The following is a 22,240-nucleotide window of genomic DNA, read 5'->3' on the forward strand; positions in this document are numbered from 1 at the left end:
AGACAAAGTAATTTATCTACTCAACAGAATCTCCCACCTTGACCACCTTCTTCATTAGGACTGAGAGATTCTTTGGTCAAACCACAGATAAGTATAAGTAAAATCTCCTGACTGACATAACCTATTTTTCTAATAGGAAACTGTTTCCAGGTTAACTCTCAAGGAATGGTAAAATACACCACCCCCAAACCATTTCTTGATGATTTTCTCACATGACAACGCTAACACCAATGTTATGGGACTAATGTGTTTATGAGATGATTGATTGTTTGTTAAGATATATTTAGATAAGAGTTAATGTTTTTCCTCTCCTCATTATTACTTTGGAAGGTAAATTCAACCATCTAGCTGTTATATGGTCCCCCTTCCCCTTGTTTATGTTGACCTAGTTAACTGTGTTCACATTATGTTTCTACGCCGCTCATTGGGAAAGGCTAAGATTTAAGCACCCCCCCCCCCGCAATTATTTGGCTTTACACCTCTGACCCTATATGCCTTACCCTCAATTTAAAGCCAGGCCTTGAAAGGCTTGTTTAAGATATACCTGCAGATGCCCATACATTACTTGACACCTGATACTTTTAAAATAAAGAACCACCACCATCAAACAGTGAAACATACAGGGAGTGCAGAATTATTAGGCAAATGAGTATTTTGACCACATCATCCTCTTTATGCATGTTGTCTTACTCCAAGCTGTATAGGCTCGAAAGCCTACTACCAATTAAGCATATTAGGTGATGTGCATCTCTGTAATGAGAAGGGGTGTGTTCTAATGACATCAACATCCTATATCAGGTGTGCATAATTATTAGGCAACTTCCTTTCCTTTGGCAAAATGGGTCAAAAGAAGGACTTGACAGGTTCAGAAAAGTCAAAAATAGTGAGATATCTTGCAGAGGGATGCAGCACTCTTAAAATTGCAAAGCTTCTGAAGCGTGATCATCGAACAATCAAGCATTTCATTCAAAATAGTCAACAGGGTCGCAAGAAGCATGTGGAAAAACCAAGGCACAAAATAACTGCCCATGAACTGAGAAAAGTCAAGCGTGCAGCTGCCAAGATGCCACTTGCCACCAGTTTGGCCATATTTCAGAGCTGCAACATCACTGGAGTGCCCAAAAGCACAAGGTGTGCAATACTCAGAGACATGGCCAAGGTAAGAAAGGTTGAAAGACGACCACCACTGAACAAGACACACAAGCTGAAACGTCAAGACTGGGCCAAGAAATATCTCAAGACTGATTTTTCTAAGGTTTTATGGACTGATGAAATGAGAGTGAGTCTTGATGGGCCAGATGGATGAGCCCGTGGCTGGATTGGTAAAGGGCAGAGAGCTCCAGTCCGACTCAGACGCCAGCAAGGTGGAGGTGGAGTACTGGTTTGGGCTGGTATCATCAAAGTTGAGCTTGTGGGGCCTTTTCGGGTTGAGGATGGAGTCAAGCTCAACTCCCAGTCCTACTGCCAGTTTCTGGAAGACACCTTCTTCAAGCAGTGGTACAGGAAGAAGTCTGCATCCTTCAAGAAAAACATGATTTTCATGCAGGACAATGCTCCATCACACGCATCCAAGTACTCCACAGCGTGGCTGGCAAGAAAGGGTATAAAAGAAGAAAATCTAATGACATGGCCTCCTTGTTCACCTGATCTGAACCCCATTGAGAACCTGTGGTCCATCATCAAATGTGAGATTTACAAGGAGGGAAAACAGTACACCTCTCTGAACAGTGTCTGGGAGGCTGTGGTTGCTGCTGCACGCAATGTTGATGGTGAACAGATCAAAACACTGACAGAATCCATGGATGGCAGGCTTTTGAGTGTCCTTGCAAAGAAAGGTGGCTATATTGGTCACTGATTTGTTTTTGTTTTGTTTTTGAATGTCAGAAATGTATATTTGTGAATGTTGAGATGTTATATTGGTTTCACTGGTAAAAATAAATAATTGAAATGGGTATATATTTGTTTTTTGTTAAGTTGCCTAATAATTATGCACAGTAATAGTCACCTGCACACACAGATATCCCCCTAAAATAGCTATAACTAAAAACAAACTAAAAACTACTTCCAAAACTATTCAGCTTTGATATTAATGAGTTTTTTGGGTTCATTGAGAACATGGTTGTTGTTCAATAATAAAATTAATCCTCAAAAATACAACTTGCCTAATAATTCTGCACTCCCTGTAGATTAGACAGGGGTTAAAAAGAGATCAAATTACCTCCTATTTTATACCAGGGAAAGTTAAGTTATATATAGTTAAGATCATCCACCGAACCCTATAAGATCAGCCATACCACACCTCTAAAATTAAAGGGAGGTGATGATCACCTTAGCAGGAATGGGCTGCTGGGGAGGAGGGGGTCACTCCTCCTTGTAACTCGTCGTAACGACAAAAATGTTTGTATTATGTTTTACATTATGTTGTCTTAGTTTTTATTTGTTATTGTATGTTGATTTGTTCTTATGTTTATTTGTTGTCATGGACTGGGCAGCCACACACCACATATTATATGCATCCTCCAACGATTCTCTAATGTTTTTATTGGAAATAACTAAGATAAAACCTAGCAAACCAAAACTCCTCACACATGGCCTCGCAAACTAATAAAGGGAATAGTAGAAACATAATTTTTTTAACTATAAATACCAAGGGACTAAATTCTCCTAGGAAAAGAACAACAGCCTTAGCTGACTTTAGGAGAAAAATGGAGATATAATACTTCTCCAAGAAACCCACTTCCTAAAAGGGAAAGAACCCAAAACATTCCAATATAAATTTGGTAAAAGTTATTATGCATCTCATTCACAGAAAGAAATCCAGGGGGTGGGCATCCTGATCAAAGAGGGAATCCCATTCCAAGAAATCTCTGTCAATAGGGATAGAGAAGGCAGATATATCATTGTAACTCGTCTCTTATATGGCCTTCCCATAACAATAGTCTCAATATATGCTCCGCACACAAAACAATACTCCTTCCCTAAAAAGGTGGCAAACACTGTAATAGAACTTCAGAATGGCACGTTACTAATAGGCGGGGATCTTAATCTACCACTAAACCCTAAACTAGATAGTTCCACTCACACTGCATCTACCTCCAAAACTAATATTAGAAAATCGAATAACATACTGAGACAAATGGGGTGCTTAGATGTTTGGAGGACAGTAAACCCAGATGTTATTGACTACTCATTTTACTCCTTCCCCCATAAAGTATACAGTAGACTTGATTATATATTTACAGACATAACGAGCATGGGTTTAGTACGATCTACACATAATTCTTCGATAACATGGTCTGACCATGCAGGAGTTCTCTGTGCTTTAGAATGGCCCTCTAAACCTATAAAAAACTACATCTGGAAACTAGATGACAGCTTACTAACCGACCCTGTCATTAGATTGAAAATACAAAACAAAATAGATGACTTCTTCCTACATAACGTACACACAGACACATCCCCTCAAATCAACTGGGATGCCCACAAATGTACTATCAGAGGCGAGCTAATAGCCTACAAAGCTTATCTCTCTAAACTGAAGAGAGAGGCAATTACTAACTTTATCAAAGAAATATCCCAACTAGAGGAATCTCATAAAGCAAACCCTAAGGACACGTCCATTTTACAACTTCTACAAACTAAACGGTTCAGCTTAGCTTCCACTATTAGTAAGGATTAAAGGAACAGAATAGGAGAGCCTTTTTTTTTTTTTTTTTTTTATAAAACAATTTTTTTTGAAGTTTCAGAGACAAGTAAAATGCAGGAATTGCCCATTGATAATATTAACAACAAGATATAGCACTCAATATTATTACATAGAAGTTATCCATTCAGCTGAAAGAAAGGTTGTAAAGCTAGGCATAAAATTGATATGTTAATGTTGGAATTCCCAGTAATAGCCATAACAAAGCCAATACCAAAAGGCCAACCATAACAAATGGAAACATATGTCATGTCAAGTGAGGTGTCAAATAAAGGTTTGGGCTAACTGAGCGAGAACTTCATTTTCTTTTTTAATAATTGGAACATGAACTCCACTCCTGTTAAAGTAAATAAATTCTAATGTCCGATAAAGACTGTCATGATGTGGAGAATTGGCTTTTGTAATGACCACAGGTGGGTCACAGAGTGGAGAAGGAAAGGTGTTGCTGTGGGCAAGAGCCACTCAAAATATGGGGAATATGGGGGGGGCGAGAAAAGGAGGACGGAGTCAACCCCGTTCAGGCTGTATGGTGATCTTACTTAAAGAATTGTGTAGGCTATAGGTACAAGCAGGGCAATAACTAAATTAAGGTGTCAAGGGGAGTGCTTTGTTTGGTATGCGTAAAACTAGTCTTCTCAGGGCTGGTTCCACAATGAAAACTGGTTATGTGCAAATATAGGTGGACCTGTCAGGGTCTCTTAATGGAGACGAAGGGGGCTGCAAGGTGAGGGGAGATATATTAAGATAGCTAGCAGCCCTAGATTAGAGCTATGTAAAAGGTATCCTGTCAGCAGGGTCATATACCACTAGGAAGTGGCTGTATTGGCATGAGGATGTAATATGAAACATGCGCTAGTGCCATAGTCACCTATAATACATGTCTCCATTAGAGTTGGTTACTCATGGATTAAAAGCCCTGGGAGTCAAGAGAGGGGTTTGTGCAGGAGAGCCTTTTTATTCAAACAACATTCATATATAGACTTAAATAAACAAGGGCGCATGTTAGCCAGATATATAAAGAAAAAAATGAAATCCAATTATATTCTTCACATAAAGGACAATAAGGGTAAATCTCATCAATCAACTAGGGCAATTGCAGAGACATTTAGAATATATTACCAAAACCTATACAATTTACCAAACTCCCCCCGGAGCGATCACACAAACACTTCAACACGACAACAACTCATCACAGAGTACCTTTAAGAACTAAACCTCCCCAAAATAACCCAAATACAAAGAGAAGCATTAGACGAACCTTTCTCACTAGAAGAACTTCAAATAGTAATTAAAAATCTCCACACTGGTAAAGCCCCAGGCCCTGATGGATACACGTACAAATAATTTTCGACATTTGCAGAACAATTATCATTACATCTATTACAATACTTTAATTCCATAGATTCTAATCACCCCTTCCCGGACTCGGCTCTTGAAGCGCATATAACTGTACTACTGAAACCTCAAAAACCTTCAGAAGAAACCACTAGCTATCGCCCAATTTCCTTATTAGATACCGACATAAAAATATACTCGAAATTGTTGGCTAATAGAATCAACGCCCTTTTACCTGATCTTATACACCCTGACCAGGTGGGTTTCGTAGTGGGAAGAGAAGCAAAAGACAACATGGTTAGAGCCCTAAATACAATCTTTTATGCTCAAGACCATAAATTACCACTAATAGCACTTTCCATTGATGCCGACAAGGCTTTTGACCGTGTCGCATGGGATTATTTACAGCTCACGCTTCGGGCCATGGGATTCGGGGAGGGGGTGATACAGAGAATATTCTCTTTGTACACCAACCCTAGCGCTAAGGTGCTAATAAATGGTACCCTATCAGAATCGTTTAAAATATCTAACGGACACGGCAGGGATGCCCACTATCCCCCTTATTGTTCGCCTGTGTAATTGAGACACTAGCTGTCAAAGTCAGATCCCACACAAACATTAAAGGAATCACAATAGATAACCAGCAATACATCATATCCCTATTCGCTGACGACCTACTATTCACTCTGACTAACCCTGAAGTATCGTTGCCCTTGTTGATTGGAGAGCTCCATGATTTCCATGTCCTATCAAACTTCCTAGTTAATGTTACCAAGTCCGAAATATTAAACGTCACAATTGACCCTCATAAAAAAGAGCTACTAGAAAAGCTAACACCATTTAAATGGAACAAACACCACCTTAAATATTTAGGAATTTACCTAGCCACGTCCGTAGAAGCGTTATTCCAACTTAATTATGAAAAGATCAAATTCGAAGTGATCAGAGACCTATCAACTTGGAGATCCAAAAAATTATCTTGGTTGGGCCGTATTAACTTCATAAAGATGAACATATTTCCCAGGATATTGTACATCCTCCAAACCCTACCAATTCCCCTGCCAGAAAAATATTTAAACTCCTTACAACGAGCTCTTAGTGACTTTACATGGCATAAAAAACACCCTAGAATCAGTAAATCGGTTATGACAACACCTAAATTGCAAGGTGGATTGGGTCTTCCCAACTTAATTTATTATAGATATGCAATATTTTTGCAATTGTGGACTGGAATATTCATAAAAAATACAAAAGATGGGTAGATATGGAGCATGGAATAGCCCGAACACAGAACCTTAGCAGACCATGTTGGGCCTTCAAATCACAAAAAAACATAACTTCTTGGACGACTATCACCATAGCAGAAACCTACAAACTGTGGAATAGGATTTTAATTCTGTTTCCAAATCTTTCCTCTAGACCCTCACCTTTAACATCTCTTATAAAGAATGGAGAATTTGACTTAGGGCCTAACATAAATAAACACTCCTATCCCTCCCATCTCCAAGACTTCCCAGTCTGCTGGCTAGTTCAAAATGAACAGATCAAACCACAAACAGAATTAACACAACAAGGCTTTTCCTGTTTATCTAATTGGTTTATGTACAGGCGAATCCACAACTTCCTATCAACACATACGCAATCCTCAAATATGACTAGACCATTGACTACATTCAAACAATAATGCATAAGAGCTCCCCCAATTCGCCATACCCTCTCACTGATATATAAGATATTGATTACACCATTCCCAGGACACCCTATCCCATACCTAGAGAGTTGGGAAAAAGACCTAGGAATAATAATTCCACAACACATAAGGACAAGGATTATTAGCACAACACTGAAAACCTCTATCTCCACAGCCACTACAGAAATTAACTTAAAGCTGCTCCATAGGTGGTACTATACACCTCAAAAATTACACCGATTATTTCATAAATCTAAAAACAAATGCTGGCAATGTGGCCATGTCAACAGCGTTATGGCTCACATGTGGTGGTGGTGCACGGCCATCCAAAACCTATGGAGATCTGTTATATCCGAAATAGAGGACATACTTGAAACACAACTCCCGCTAGACCCCCTACTATGGCTATTAAACAAACCCCCTAAAATAAAACATAAACCCTCCCTCAAATTATTTTTCATAATGTCAAACAGTATAAAATTCTTGATAGCCAAAAACTGGAGGTCAAAGGACCCCCCACTATAGAAATGTGGGTTCAAAGGGTATCTGAGCTAATCCACCTTGAAGAGCTTTATTACTTAACAAATGACAGGATGGAAATATACTCAGAGATCCTAATAACATGGGAAACATACCTTAAAGATAACTAGATAGGGCTGACACTTGACATTATCCTAGAAGGGAAAGGGACACATTTGTTGGAGGTTATTGGTACTTATGGTAGATCCTATTATAGCTTATCTCTCGAGAGACAACGTATGTCGAAAAGTGTTGGTTAACCCAGTCCAATGTTAAGTTATTAAAAAGAAATTAGCTTAAAACATAACATGTGATGTCTCACTTTCAATGTATTACCTTGGAGCTGTGTTTCCACAATTTGTAATTCTACCTTTATAATTTTCTAAATAAAGCTAATTAAAAAAAAAACAAAAAAACTCTCTGATGTGAATTTTTTAAAGAAATAAAACATCACTTAATGGATCACTAAACACAATAGAATAGCATAATCAATAAAAGCATAATAAATTGACAATGCAAAAGCAAAGGCTCATTTCTAGGTTAGTTTTATTTCCTTCCCACTGCATCATGTGACAGCCATCAGCCAATTACCACATGCTCAGTAGGAGCTGTTGCCTCAGAAAGTGTGTAAATTTAAAAATTGTACATATTTAGATAATGATATGAATTGATAAGTTGTTTTAAATTGTATGTTCTAACTGAATCATGAAAGTTTCATTTTGACTTTAGTGTTCCTATAAATTGCAATCTACTCATAGGCCTAAATTACAAGTGGAATGTAAAAACCATGGTAGTATTCCAGAGTACACTATTTAGCAGCAGCACTCATAGGGGCCGAATTATCAAGGGCCGAACAGCCCATGATGACGCGCGAGCCTTCAGGCTCAGCGGAAACAGCAGTTAAGAAGCAGCGGTCTTAAGACTGCTGCTCCTTAACTGGTCCGCCTGCTATGAGTGGCGGACAGCAATCAACCCGATCGAACATGATCAGGTTGATTGACACCCACTGCTAGCAGCCAATTGGCTACGAATCCGCAGCGGGTGGCATTGCACAAGCAGTTCACAAGAACTGCTTGTGCAATGATAAATACCAACAGCATATGCTCTCAGCATTCGGCGATGTCTGTTGGACATGATCTGCTGAGCAGATCATGTTGGACAGACCGATGATAAATTGACCCCATTGGCTTTACATTTGTCTCCTGAGCCTTTCCTGATAAACAGCAATTAACGGTGGGCGATCTCTATCTCTCAGCTGACTGGCAGACACTCATTTGTCTGCCTAAAGTTTCCAATAACCAGACACCCCCTTGGATTAGCACTACTGCAGCCCCAGGTAACACAGAGTAGGCCTAATCTGGAAAAAAAATTATTTATGTATGGAATTTTTTTAGTGAATGTAGTATGCTGATTTAAAAAAACTGATTTTCAGGTGTGCAGCTACTGGTGACCCTGCTGGCATCTGTTAATTATGTGCTTAAGAGTTCCTTACACCACCATGCTCTGTAAAACATGACATACACTCTGTAATTTAAAGAAAATAAAATAAAATTTAGAGTGGATATAAAAATAAAAATATAATTTTTATTAATATGATTATGTTTGTTTTTACTGGTGTAAGTCATTGTGGTGTTATTCAGGTACTGCTAGAAGTAGCTATAATAAGTGATCTAAAAGTGACCATCTTCTTCATAGTATTAAATGTATTGCGGCCATTAATTTAACTGTATCCTATAACATTGGGATAGAAATTGTTGAAATTATCTTTATTCTTTACTGGTCTGGTTTGTTTTCTTCTCAGCATCAGAAGGTAAAGGTTCCTACTGAATACTGTGCATCTCCTTCTCCTTTTTCCTCCAGGATGACAAAGAAATTGACCTGGAACATCTCCACCGACGTGTAAACAGCCTTTGTACAGATGACGACAGCCCACATAAACAGTTTTCTACATCATCAATTGATCTGACACCACTAGACATTGATAATTTGCCAACACGTCAAACTTTGGAGCAAATAAGTGACTTCAGGAACACTCATATAACCACTACAACCTTTATACCAGAGCAAATACAGACTCTTAGCCGCAATTTGTCTTCTAAAGCTGCTTCTGGTTTTTCCTTTGGCAACGTGCCTGAGCACCGAACTGGTCCTTTTAGACATAGGGCACCTAATGGAGGATTTTTCAGAAGTCCTATTAAAACTATGTCATCTATCCCTTACCAGCCAACTCCTTCTCTAGGTCTCAATCTTGGTAATGACCCTGACCGAGGCACCTCCATATGAGCTTAATAGAAAATCTTCACTTTTGATTCTTCTAGGACTCCCTTTGAAAGGAGCTTCTGTAAAATGATGAGACTAACATGGATGTATTTTTTATATCCAGATTATTAATAACAATTTTAAATGTATCGCTTTATCTTCCTCAATCTTTTGTCTGTAAATGTATTTTAGAATTTTCCAATTCATTATTTCATATTTGTCATTTTTTATTTTATTTTAATCCTATCCTTTGATTGTTACTATCCCTATTCTGTTTCAACCAACTTTTCATTTGATGGATACATTTGCAATAATTTTAGGATGTTGCATACTCTACAGCCCCTTCCATATTCTGCTGCCTTTCCTTACCCTATTGATGTTGTGTGTTCTGGGGATTGAAGGTAAATATGCAGTATAAAAAAGCCTTTGGTGGCCACATGATACCTTTATAAATTAAATTTTGTAAGGATTAACAAAAAATCCATTACTATGCTAGTAACAGTTACATTCAAATCTATTTTTGCACTGTAACAATGCAAACAAATTTCATGGAAATGAATAGTATTAAATAAGTTTTTTTTTTTATCTTAAAAGATAACATTGTCTTAATTTCACCAGCACTTATATGTGTTTGTATGTGTGACTATATATATATATATATATATATATATATATATATATATATGTGTGTGTGTGTGTGTGTAAATAATATTTGAATGTATGGAACCTTCATTTAAGTAAAAAAAAAAAAAAAAAAGTATATATATGTTATGAAAAAAATAATGTATAGTTTAGGACATTCTTATTATTTTAAATGAGCAATTTGTTTTTTTATGTCTGCATTAATTTTCATTCAGTACTAATAGATTTTTTCCAAAGCTTCCTTTTTTGGAAACAATTAGTCATAGTATCCATTAGCCCTTGTTAGCAGCAGTTCAGTTAAAAGGCTTTTAATGATACTTGGGGTTAATAATGACTTCTGGGGCGCCCTAGAGGACAAGAATGTGCAAGCACCTAAAATTTATACTAAAATATTAATCCAGGTCATGCAAATCCATACTACTCTCATAGAGACCATTAGATCCTGAAAAATAAATAAAAGTCATTTAAATTCAATAGAAATTTGTATCTGGAGAGACTTGATATAAGAATGTATTTTTTTTAAGAACTTGTTTTATTTTTTATTTTATTTTTATTTAAACAATGCAACTTATTTTGTCAGCCTGATCTAGTACTCATAATCTGCTTGTTAAAATGTATTTCCCCCCCACCAACCATTATGTGAAGTTTTGGGGGAAATTATTGTGTAGGATCTAATAAATGTAAAATAGGAATGTTTTAGTAAATCCATTTGTAGCCTCTAAGGAGGTACAGATTAATCTATAATGAACAATGTTTTAGACCTTCCGTTGCATTGAAGGAAATACATCAACTTATTTTAGTATGCAGTAACTACTGATGTTATAAAGTATTTTTAAATGGTTTTGTTTGTTTTTAAAGTTATTTGTACATTATATGGTAATTTTAAATTAAATTGAGTCTTTTCACATCACAGCTAGGTACAATCATCTTGTAATGGATATATGATAATGACTTTGATGTTATTAACTTACATCACTGTGATGTGACATTGCATCATTCTTAATTGACCAGTAATAATCTGTTTTACTCCTTGATCACACACACAATGATGCCATGACCACAGAACATCAGACTGAATACTGTGAAAGTAAAAGGAAGGAACTTAAAAAAAAAAGTTAAAAAAAAAGTGTTTGCATTATTCAAGTTTTAAACATGGAATCTATTCCACAGTTAAAATTTGGAAAGTTTATGTTCCATCTAATTATAATAGTCTGAATAACTTTCAGAGTCATCATAATTGGGGTTATTTCACATTTCATCTGTACAATTAACAACATACGGTAACTCTCTATTAAAGAGACTCATGGTTTAGATACAACATACACTTTTAAACAACTTTCCAATTTACTTCTATTATCTAATTTGCTTAATTCTCATGGTATCCTTTGTTGAAAAGGATATCTAGATAGGCTCAGGAGCTGCAAGCTACCTTCTGATTTTTGGCTGAACATATATGCCTCTTGTCATTGGTTTACAGATGTGTTCAGCTAGTTCCAGGTAGTGCATTGCTGTGCCTTCAATAAAAGATAAACAAGAGTATTAAGCATAATTTATAATACAAGTAAATTGGAAAGTTGTTTAAAAGTACATGTTCTGACTGAATCAGGAAATATTTTTTGGTGGGTTACATGTCCCTTTAAAGTTAAGATGTTTGTTGTTAATATTAGTTGTTATATTTACAACTGCAATGTGATCTACCCCTTAATTGTCATAAAAGAAACTAGTACAAGTATACAGATAACTATTTATAGGGGTATCCCAGCTCCAATTGTTTTGGGGCAGTATAGCTCTATAGTTTTTCAAAGCAAGTTTTCAGTATAGTATCTGTTAAACAATAAAAAATAACTGTTTAGCCTTCAAACAAATAAATAAACAAACAAACAATAATCAGCATTATTTACAAGCCTATCTGGAACATATACATGCTCTGACTGGTTTGTATGCTCCATGCTTGTGCTTGATTGGCAGAAATGTGAGTGTGTGGGGTTTTTTTTCACCAATCAAAGCCTTGCAACACTCCCATGCAATTTCTTTTTTTAAACAGACACTATATTGCAAACTATTTGATCAATCTCTTCTTGTGCCAAAGACTATTCAGACTATTTTATTTTGGATTGTCCATCTAAGTTTGATTAGTTAAGTATATTTCTAAATATCAAACAAGTTATCACATTCAATCCTTTAAATATTATGTTTATTTTAAAGGAGTTTTGTATGTATTTTAACACATTTTTCACCTTTACTAAAAATGCCATTGAAATATATGTCAGGGTTTTATCTATTGTTTGTAATGAATGATATGTATTAATAAAATGTAGCAAGACTTTAATTTGCTACACTCATATGTTGAGAATTTTGTGGGAAAAGCAGTTACAGAATTATCTTCCCTTACAGGATTTTGTTGATATTATATCTACCCATATTTAGAAAGTGCTAAACACAGAGCACTACGATACTAGTATTTTACCATGTAAACAAATATCTCAGTTCATAGAAAATGGTGGGAAAAAATGTAAAGGGCTTCTGAGGTTTTAAGAAGTAAAGTATTACGTAAATTCAGTAAATGAATGATCAAAATGACAGCATTGATTGTGTTTACATTTGATTGGTTTACCTGTAAAATATTAATATCTCTGTACTGTACGCCTGCCATTTTGAATTTCAAATAGTTGATTATTTTATAGGCCCAAGATCATACATGCATTTGACAATGTTTGAAAATGGGGAATATTCATAAGTCATCTTTTTTGACATAGAATTGCTTTAGCAAAAGTGTAAAAAAATATATATATAAAAAAAAGGTTTTATTCTTCATAAATATTTTTGATGCTGATTCTACAGAGAGCATCTTGTACTGTCACTGCTTTTGTACTAAATCTTCAAATATTGTCTACTGTGTAAGGCAGATCCATTCCTAGTCATGCAAAGGCCATTTTGTTTCTAAGGGTACTGGTTTCTGTAAGCATGCACATCTCGTGCCCTTGCGACATCCAGTGTCTCATGCATACCTGATTTTAAAAGTAAAAGAAAATATTAAAACTATGTAGAGACATGCCAGATATTGCAGTGAATTTAGATAAAATAAAAACTGTTAGCCATGTACAGTATTTAAAATAGGCCTATTTTGATGTACTGCCTATTTGAAAATAATAAAAAAAAACAGTTTTTGAAGGCCTCGGTTACAAGTGGCAGAGCTTTCTGTGTATAATTTGTCTAAATAATTTGTCTAATAAAATTGTTTTCTAAATGCCTTTTCTCCTTATTTATTAACCTATAATTTTTCGTGTGTAAAACTTGGCAGCAGTTTCTACTATATAATCATACACATAGACATACTGAGTTGTGTTGTTTTTAAAGTCTGAGAGATACAATATTAATTATGCTGGGTACAACTACTACAGAACAGTTATTACTCACCTGCTTATCCTCCTTTTGACTGACGCTTTATTGATAGCTGTTTTAACCCATTGCTGGCTGGAAGAGCTTCAGATCTTCATAATGGGTGCCACCATTTTGGAGATTAGGTATTTTGTCACACTCACACTTCAGTGATTTTGCTGGATTTTTGACAGGTGTATTGAAGTGCTTTGGGTTAGCTTGCATGATACAGAGGGAGGGGGGTATATTTTTGTAGTGACTACATTGCTTTATATTATTCATTTGGTCTCTCCTCTCTCTCTCTTTCTCTCTTCTCTCTCTCTTCTCTCTATCTCTCTTCCTCTCTCTCGCTCTCTCCTCTTTCTCTCTCTCTTCCTCTCTCTCTCCTCTATCTTCTCTCTCTCCTCTATCTTCTCTCTCTCTCTCTCTCTCTCTTAGGGAGTGGTGCAATACATCTAGAAAGCTACACAAATTTCAGCAGACACTGAAAAGAAAGCATACACATGTGTATAGTGTGTGTGTTGTTCAGCTGTATGATGTACTGAAATGATCCACAAGGTTCTTTTAAATAAACTTCTTTATTATATCTGAGCCCTGACACCTGAGCTGCTTTCTGTCTGCTGAGCTCTTCCTGACTGCTGCAGAGCTAATGATTTCCTGAAGCATCAGCCCCCTTCCTGTTATCTGACCCTTATGCATCTGCTTACAGGCTCAGCTCAGCACATCTCTCCTTTTCTAAACAAAACAAACAACACCATAAAAACAAACATTCTTAATTAACAATAGGACAAGTTTTCCCAAAAACAGGATGTCTACATTTTCTGGCATGACAATCAACCTAGAACAACTAAACTAAGTATAACACAAAATGCAGTAGCAATGAGTTAGTGTCAAATGCAGATAACATTCTTCAATGAGTCTTTGTGGCTTTCTGACAGCTCTGCCACTTAAAGTATGTGGCCCCCCTTGTGAGGGCTGTTGTAGTGTTCCTCTTGGATACTGTACTGTGGCAGGAATGTCCTCTGTACTGTCAGTATCCTCAAAAGATGACTCTTCATCAGGTTCATTTACCAGAAATGTATCCTGATCAATTAAATTCTGTTGCAGTTCTAGACAAGTCTTTTTTGAATCCTCAGCATTGCTTAACCAATCCATTTCCAATCACTGTGTTTGGATCAAAGAATGACTTGGTATCTTCAATAAATGTTTCTGATTACGTCTCAGCACCACTCCCTGCTTTGTCTTTACTTCAATGGACCTATCTGCAACTTTACACAGCACTACAGCTTCATTCATCCAGCGTTGACCTGTCCAGATCTTTACGGTGTCTCCAATGTGAAGCATTTTTACATTCTTTGCACTTTTGTCATAGTTCCTTTTTTGCCATTCCCTTATTCCTTCCTTCTTTTCTATGTAGGAAGTATGCAAGTTTCTTCCATAATGATACTGTGTCAAATGCAATTGTGGTAGTTTTGTCTTTATCTGACGCCCCAAGAATAATTCTGCAGGATTTATAAGAATCTTCAGTAGTGCTCTCCAAATAATTTATCAGTCTATGGCAGGGTTATAACACAATATATTTAGATAATTATCCTTTAAAATAAACCCTCAATCAATATGGATCTACTAGAAACCATAAAATTAATATAAATACCTGAATTATTTTTATTAGTTAATATCTATGAGCATATTGGAATGTATTTGTAATACCAGAATATGAAACAATATTATACAAGTTAAAAAAAAAAAAACTATTAAGATTTGCTATACTTCTTACAAAGCTCATAAGAATTTACCTTTAAACCCAGCCTTATTTACAAATAGCCTTTCATTCAGTTAACACAAAGGTATTCTAAGTAAGATACTCAGCTATTTACCCACACTTTATTCTAACACAATTCTACTTTAAAATATCAAAATGTTCACAGATAATTTACTTAGCATCAATGATATATGTTTAACAATATACAGGCTATGAAATACTAACATGAAATACAAACTATTTCTTTAAATCTGCTACATACAGCAATAATGAATGTTTACTTTAAATGTTTGCATACAAAAAGGCAAGCTAAGAGCTATTCAAGGCTATGGAATACAGTTTAAAAACACAATTTGCTCTTTTCAATCTACCTCAATTTTTTAATACATTACCAGGATGAACACCAATCGATATCCAATATCTTTCAGCAGGTTTAATCTCACCTCAGAAATACCAATAAGTATATTTTGCAATCAATGAGAAAAGGGTAGATCAGCTTTGCCAAAGTAAAATGGTATCTCACGCCCAGCACACCAGTTATAAGTTAGTCAGCAGAATCTGTCTTTTTCCTCTCTCTTGCCTTACTTATATATGTTTCCATCATTGGTGAGGATTGGAAACGCCCAAACGGAAGCCTTGTCCCTTCTGATTGGATATCTGGAATATCTTATTTTTAACAGCCTAAAAAGCCTTCTGGCTGTAGTTCTCGCATCATAACACCGGGGGCAGCATGAGAAACAAACACAGCAATACATTTACTATCCAACATTGAAAGAAAATATTTCTTTAAAATGTGTAATAAATGCCATAATTTCCTTACATCAATAAGTTCTATGTTCATTATGCATTGGGCTAGGTCACAATATTTATTCTAATTATTTTAATATGAAACATCATGTGTCTTTAGCATTATACTATATTAAAACAAATTAATACTGCTAATTATTCTGAAATTAATGGTATTTATACATCTGTTATACATGCATTTACACAAATACAACCTGTTCTACATCTCCAAGAAGTTCTTCCTGCATGAATTCCTCTATGGTCCATCTAAAATAAAATAAGTATTATTAATGACTTCTTTTTAGTTCCATAAATATTCTTAAAATAATACAGATGCTAAGACAGTTTATGCTTTATATATATATATATATATATATATATATATATATATATATATATATATACACACATTCATTTCTATGCAGTATCTTGTATTTATTATCTTTGAACTCCATCTGGAAAAACAGAAAAACATGTCATCTATATCGATATATTTTAAATATGGTATTATTAAAATTTCCATTCAATCCATTACAGATTTGAATCTATTTATTCATATATCTATTCACTGCAGCAACTATTCCCCCAATATAATATGTTCCAGTTCCATATATACACACATATTGGTTATTTGAATTTTTTCAAACATACTTGAAACTATTGGCATCATTACTTTTTCAAAATGTATTCATTTTCATTTATGCCATACAGGGAATTGCAAATGCCAATTTGTGCGTTCCCTGCACATGGAGACTTCATAAACATCAGGGATCATTTTACGAGTAGTTGTAAAAGTCATAATACAACATATTTTCTGTTTAGCTAGCAATACAGACGTGTATTTGATGTTTAGGGGTAATTAACAAGCCTGTGCTAATTACCATTTCCCTATGACTTTGACCAGCTTTTCACTGCTGATTACAGACTCAGCGTCCCTCTCACCACAGGTAGTAGTATCCTGATCTAGGTGTCATGCCTCTCTTTGTATTTGGCAAGGGAGCAAATGTCCCCTTTTGAAGTTTCTTTAGACATCCTGCTTGTATTTAAGTCTTTGAAATGTGTATTCAAATCATGGGGTTTTGAATTAATCCTGACATCAGAATTGTAGCCCTTACTTTAGTAATATCTGATAAAAAGATGGTTTCATACATAAACACGTTCCCTTGACCTATTACATATTACATATATATATATATATAATATATGTCATTTACATGTACCCTGACATAGTTCCCCCTTTCAAATTCAAATATATGTAGGACACATGTATTTGAATTGGATCAAAGTCAGTGGTACTTGGTGAGGATGTTGGCCGTATACATCATAGACAGTCTCTTATGCAGAGAATCTGTCATTTTTGAGCCTTCATGTTTATCAGTTATGCATCTTTAAACTACAGTATGTCTTTAGTGCGTTTGGGGATATGACACTTCATTCTCCCTCTATGACTTGTAGTTGGGACCTAGGATGACACGCTCGCAGCTGATTGATATGGACCCATTTATCTATGAAACTTTCATTTTTGGGGATCCGTATTTTATAGGCTACTGGAGATATTTTGTCAGTAATGACAAAAGGACCCTTCCATGAGGGAAGAAATTTCTTCTCCCTAACCTGATCTCTTCCAAAGTTATAAAGATAAACTTTATCATTTATTTCATATTCCTTTTTGGACGTCTTGAGATCATAATAGGTTTTAGTGGCAGTTGCAGCTTTCTCTAAATTCCTTTGAGCAAATGCAAAGGCATATTGCGGGTGCTTTCTTAGGTTCTACACATATTGATGTGTATTGGCAGCGTTTATCAAGTTTTGGTCTGATGTACGGAACAGCAGATGCTGAGGTAGAACCATTCTCCTACCAGTCATCAGATCAAAAGGTGACATCTTGGTAGCACTACTTGGAGTTGCTCTTAATGCCATTAGGACTAGAGGTAGTTTTACATCCCAGTGTTTACCCGTTTCACTCACAAACTTTTTGAGGATTATAACAATGGACTGGTTGTAATGCTCTACACCACCACTTGAGGCAGCTCTATAGGCAATATGGAGCTTTCTTTTTACCCCTAGTATTTTCCACATTTTGGTGATCACTTCGCTAGTGAAGTGGGTTCCCTGATCTGACTCGATTCTTTGAGGCAAACCAAATCTGGAAAACACATGGTTGATGAGCAATGCTGCACATGTTTCAGCACTATTGTTAGGTGCGCTGATGCACTCTACCCATTTAGTGAACAGGCATGTCACAGTTAACATGTATTTGTTACCTCTTGATGACCTAGTTACTGGACCAATAAAATCAATTTGTATATCTGACCATGGCATTACCATCCCCCTTTTCTGCAATGGCGCTCTATGCGTTGGTGCAGTGGGTTGGAGCTGTGGACAGATTAAACACCCTTGACAGTAGGTTTGAACATCTTTCAACATGTGTGGCCAAAAAGCGTAGTCACGCAATATTTCATATGTGAGTTTGGCACCACGATGACCAGATGTGGGAGCATCATGGGCATGCTGAAGCATTAGACCTCTGAACTTGGTGGGTACTACCCATTGCTGGATGCCAGTTTTGGAGGTTATAATTAACAACCCATCCTGTAATTTGAATTGTGTTCTGGATTTCATTAAGATTCTAAGATCTTCTTTGCCAATACAGTCATCTTTTGAGATGGGGTTGCTTTCAGGATCTTCTATGTGCTTGTAGAAGATGCCTACAATGGGGTCCTCTTTTTGACTAGTGATCAGGTCCTCACTAGGAGAATCCTGACTCCATTGTACCAAGTTAGGCTCACTCTGTTGTTTTGTCTGGTTTCTGGTAATGGCTTCTACCTGAATTGCACCCATTAAGTGTTCAATATTAAGGAGTTCTCCAGTTATGGCTCCTTGTTTGGCTAATGAATCTGCAAGATAATTGCCTTCCTTATCAGGACCTAGAACCCTGAAATGACCCTTGGTCTTTTTCCAGTGGATGGTTAAATCATTGGATACCACCAGATTATCAATCTCGCAGAACAACTTGCCATGCTTGACTGGTTTGTTATTGCTTTTCTGCATGCCATTTCTTTTCCAAGTCGGCAGGTATTCAACAAAACTGTCACGCACATAATTTGAGTTAGTTAGGATCACAAATTCATGAATACTATGTTCAATAGCCATTTCAATGGTTTTTAGAACAGCAGTGAGTTCTGCAACTTGACTGGATCTTGGTCCAATGTTGAAACCTATAGATATATTTGAGAATCCATTTGCCCAAGTTATACCAATGCCAGTGACTAATCTGTGCTCATTATCAATAGTGGCATGATAAGAACCATCAACATACACTCAAGGTAATGTTTGGCAATTGTCCTCATTGTATTCTTTTTATTCTGCTTATAGCGAATTTCTAAGGGCCAGCCTTGTAAGGAAAGAGTCCACGTTGTTATGCGGCTATTTGACAAATTCCCATCTCTTATTCTCTCACTTTGCAAATATAGCAAAGGCTGGTGGGCCGTTTCTACAATAATTTTCTCACCCTGTATATAGCTGCAGAAATTTTGTAGAGCCTATACAGTAGATAAGAGGGCTTTTTCGCAATCGCTAAATTTTATTTCTACTGGGGATAGAGTTTTGCTCGCATAAGCTATGGCTTTGCTTAAATTATCATGCTTTTGGTATAAAACAGCACTCATGCTTATATCTGTGTACCCTGTTTCTAAGAAGAAAGGTTTACCACCTTCAGGGTATGTTAAGCAAGGTGCTTGTGTGAGTTTTCTCTTCAGCTCTTTGATAGCTGTTTCTTGAGTCTCACTCCAGTGCCATTTCACATCCTTCTTTAGAAGAAGTAGTAGTGGTTTAGCTAATTCTGCATAATTATCAATGAATTTGCGAGAATAATTCGTCATACCCAGGAAGGATCTAAATTCCTTTAAGTTATTTGGGTTTGTAGAATTTACTATAGCTTCCCTTTTTTCTTCTGAGGATTTAGCCCTTCAGAAGTAACTTCATGTCCTAAGAAGTTTACACGAGTGCGGCACCATTGAGCTTTTTGTAGGGATAATTTGACACCTGCCCTTTTAAGTTGTCTGAGGACGTGTTTAAGCTCTGCAATGTGTTTTTCAAAGTCTGTGCTTTCGATCAAAACATCCTCAACTTAAGATAAGGTCCCCCTTTCCAGTGCATCAGGCATAGCCTTATGCATGAATACAGCAAATTCATGTCCAGAATTTATGTATCCAAAAGGAAGTCTATGAAATGCATATTGGACCTTTTGGAATGAGAATGCCAGCTTATACTGGTCCTCCACATGTACCTTTATGGTCCAATATCCCTGCGCACAATCAATGGCAGTGAATATTTTGGATCCCTGCATTTGTGCTAGGCACTGGTCAATGTATGGCACAGGCCAGCCAGACATGTACACTCGTTTGTTTAGCTGTCTTAAATCAGCACACAAACGCCATTGTCCATTGGGATTAAGAACACCTAGAATAGGATTATTATAAGAGCTGTGCACCTGTCATATGATACCCCTTTCTTCCAAGTTCCTTATGATTTCTGCAAGAGAATCATATGAGTCTAAAGAAAGTCTGTATTGTTTAACAAAAACAGGTGGTGCATTGGGATCTGTTTGTATTCTTGCAATGTGCAAGTCTGTAGTACCACAGTCATAAGAATCCCTAGCAAAAATATCTTTGTACTCCATCAGGAGTTCTCGCAGCCATTAGCTAAAGATATTTGTTCTTCGACTATTTGCTGAAATCCTGGAAAGATTTCAGGCTGTCCTATTTCATAGGCTTCTTCCAACCTAGAGGTGAGATCCCCTTGATTATAGTTTACATTGCCCCCATGACTCTGGGTATTGGGGTAATCTTGCTGTTTGATCGGCAAATATTAGAGAGGCCTCTTCAATTTTACAGATGCCTTCCTCTGAGCTGAAGGGATAAATAGACTGAATATTAAATAGACCCTCTGGCATAGATGCAAAGGATTGTTCTATTAATTGTTCTTCAGTTAAATATCCTTCAGGTATTAGCCCAATTCCATTATTCTGGAATCCAAAAGTGTAATAACTTTATTCCAGTGCATATCCTATAGTAGTTCCCTAGGATAATGTTATATCCTGTGGGGTCATGTTATGCACAATAACATGTATTGGAATATTTCCAATATTCACCATAGGAGTGTGGGCCATAGTAACATCCAGATTCTGTATTCTATGGGAGAGGCAAATTAGTGTTTCAGAAGTTTTTAATTTCTGGCCTCTCTTTGCCTGTAATGGTAAAAGAAATTTATCAGCCCCGGCAGGAATTATAACATCGCTAGACTCCTGCATATTCACAGCATATGGCAATTGCTGGTTTGATTTCAGGGCTGCATTTTCATCCTGAAATACTTCAGGGTCCCCCTTTAACCTGCTCCAGGGGCAAGAATTAATCAAATCTATTTGTATGGCATATCTATGTAAGATATCATTGCCAATGTATATTTGATTATGGGGAGTATTTAAAACTAAAAACAGGTGCTTCACTGACTTATTACCTATAGAGACAGATAATAAGCATTTAGCTGTGGCATTATAGCTTTCAAACCTGTCATCCAGGTTGTGGACACAGTGGTCTTGGGGAGAAAGATATTTAATCACTTTAGGTTCAGCTATCTGCGCTAATAAGCCTTCACTTATATAGCTAGCTTCCTGTTTTAAACTCAATTTAGCATATTTTGTTGTACCAAGGTCATGCATTTGTATAGGGATAAATAGATCCTCTTTAACTCTCTCAATCCCTGCGAGGTATTGAGCGTGCCCCCCCTTAGGGATTTTATGATCCCCCTTGTGGAGAGATATGGTTAATACATCGCCATCTAGGGAAATATTCGCTATTTTTCCAGGCGAAATTTTAAAAGTATTTCCATCAAAGCCACTTAAAGGAGTCTGATCATCTATCTGTAAAATAGTGATTTCAGGTACAGAGTTATTCCTGAAATGAATCTCCACAGCATCTGGTTTCTCTTCCACCACGTGACAGTTATGACGGGCGCGAGATATACCAGATTTCTCATAATTGATAGGCCTTTTAACTTGTGACCAAATTACATTATTTATGCAATCAATTATGGTGCTTAATCGCTTCAGGAGATCACTACCGATAATTAAACAATCAGTTGGCAGATCCACTATAATGACAGGGTG

General features: G+C 36.5%; 1 protein-coding gene across 1 annotated transcript in view; it reads left to right on the forward strand.

The window, feature by feature from the left end:
* The window catches only part of GRID2 (glutamate ionotropic receptor delta type subunit 2), a 2,072,895-nt gene extending 2,063,365 nt beyond the window's left edge, over positions 1-9,530 (forward strand). Inside the window, exon 17 of the mRNA XM_053700169.1 lies at positions 9,108-9,530. Within this exon, the coding sequence (XP_053556144.1) occupies positions 9,108-9,530 (423 nt within the window). The remainder of the gene's footprint in view (positions 1-9,107) is intronic.
* The last annotated feature ends 12,710 nt before the right edge of the window (positions 9,531-22,240 follow it).

Source organism: Bombina bombina, chromosome 2 (genome assembly GCF_027579735.1).
Source record: "Bombina bombina isolate aBomBom1 chromosome 2, aBomBom1.pri, whole genome shotgun sequence".
NCBI classification, from domain to species: domain Eukaryota; kingdom Metazoa; phylum Chordata; class Amphibia; order Anura; family Bombinatoridae; genus Bombina; species Bombina bombina.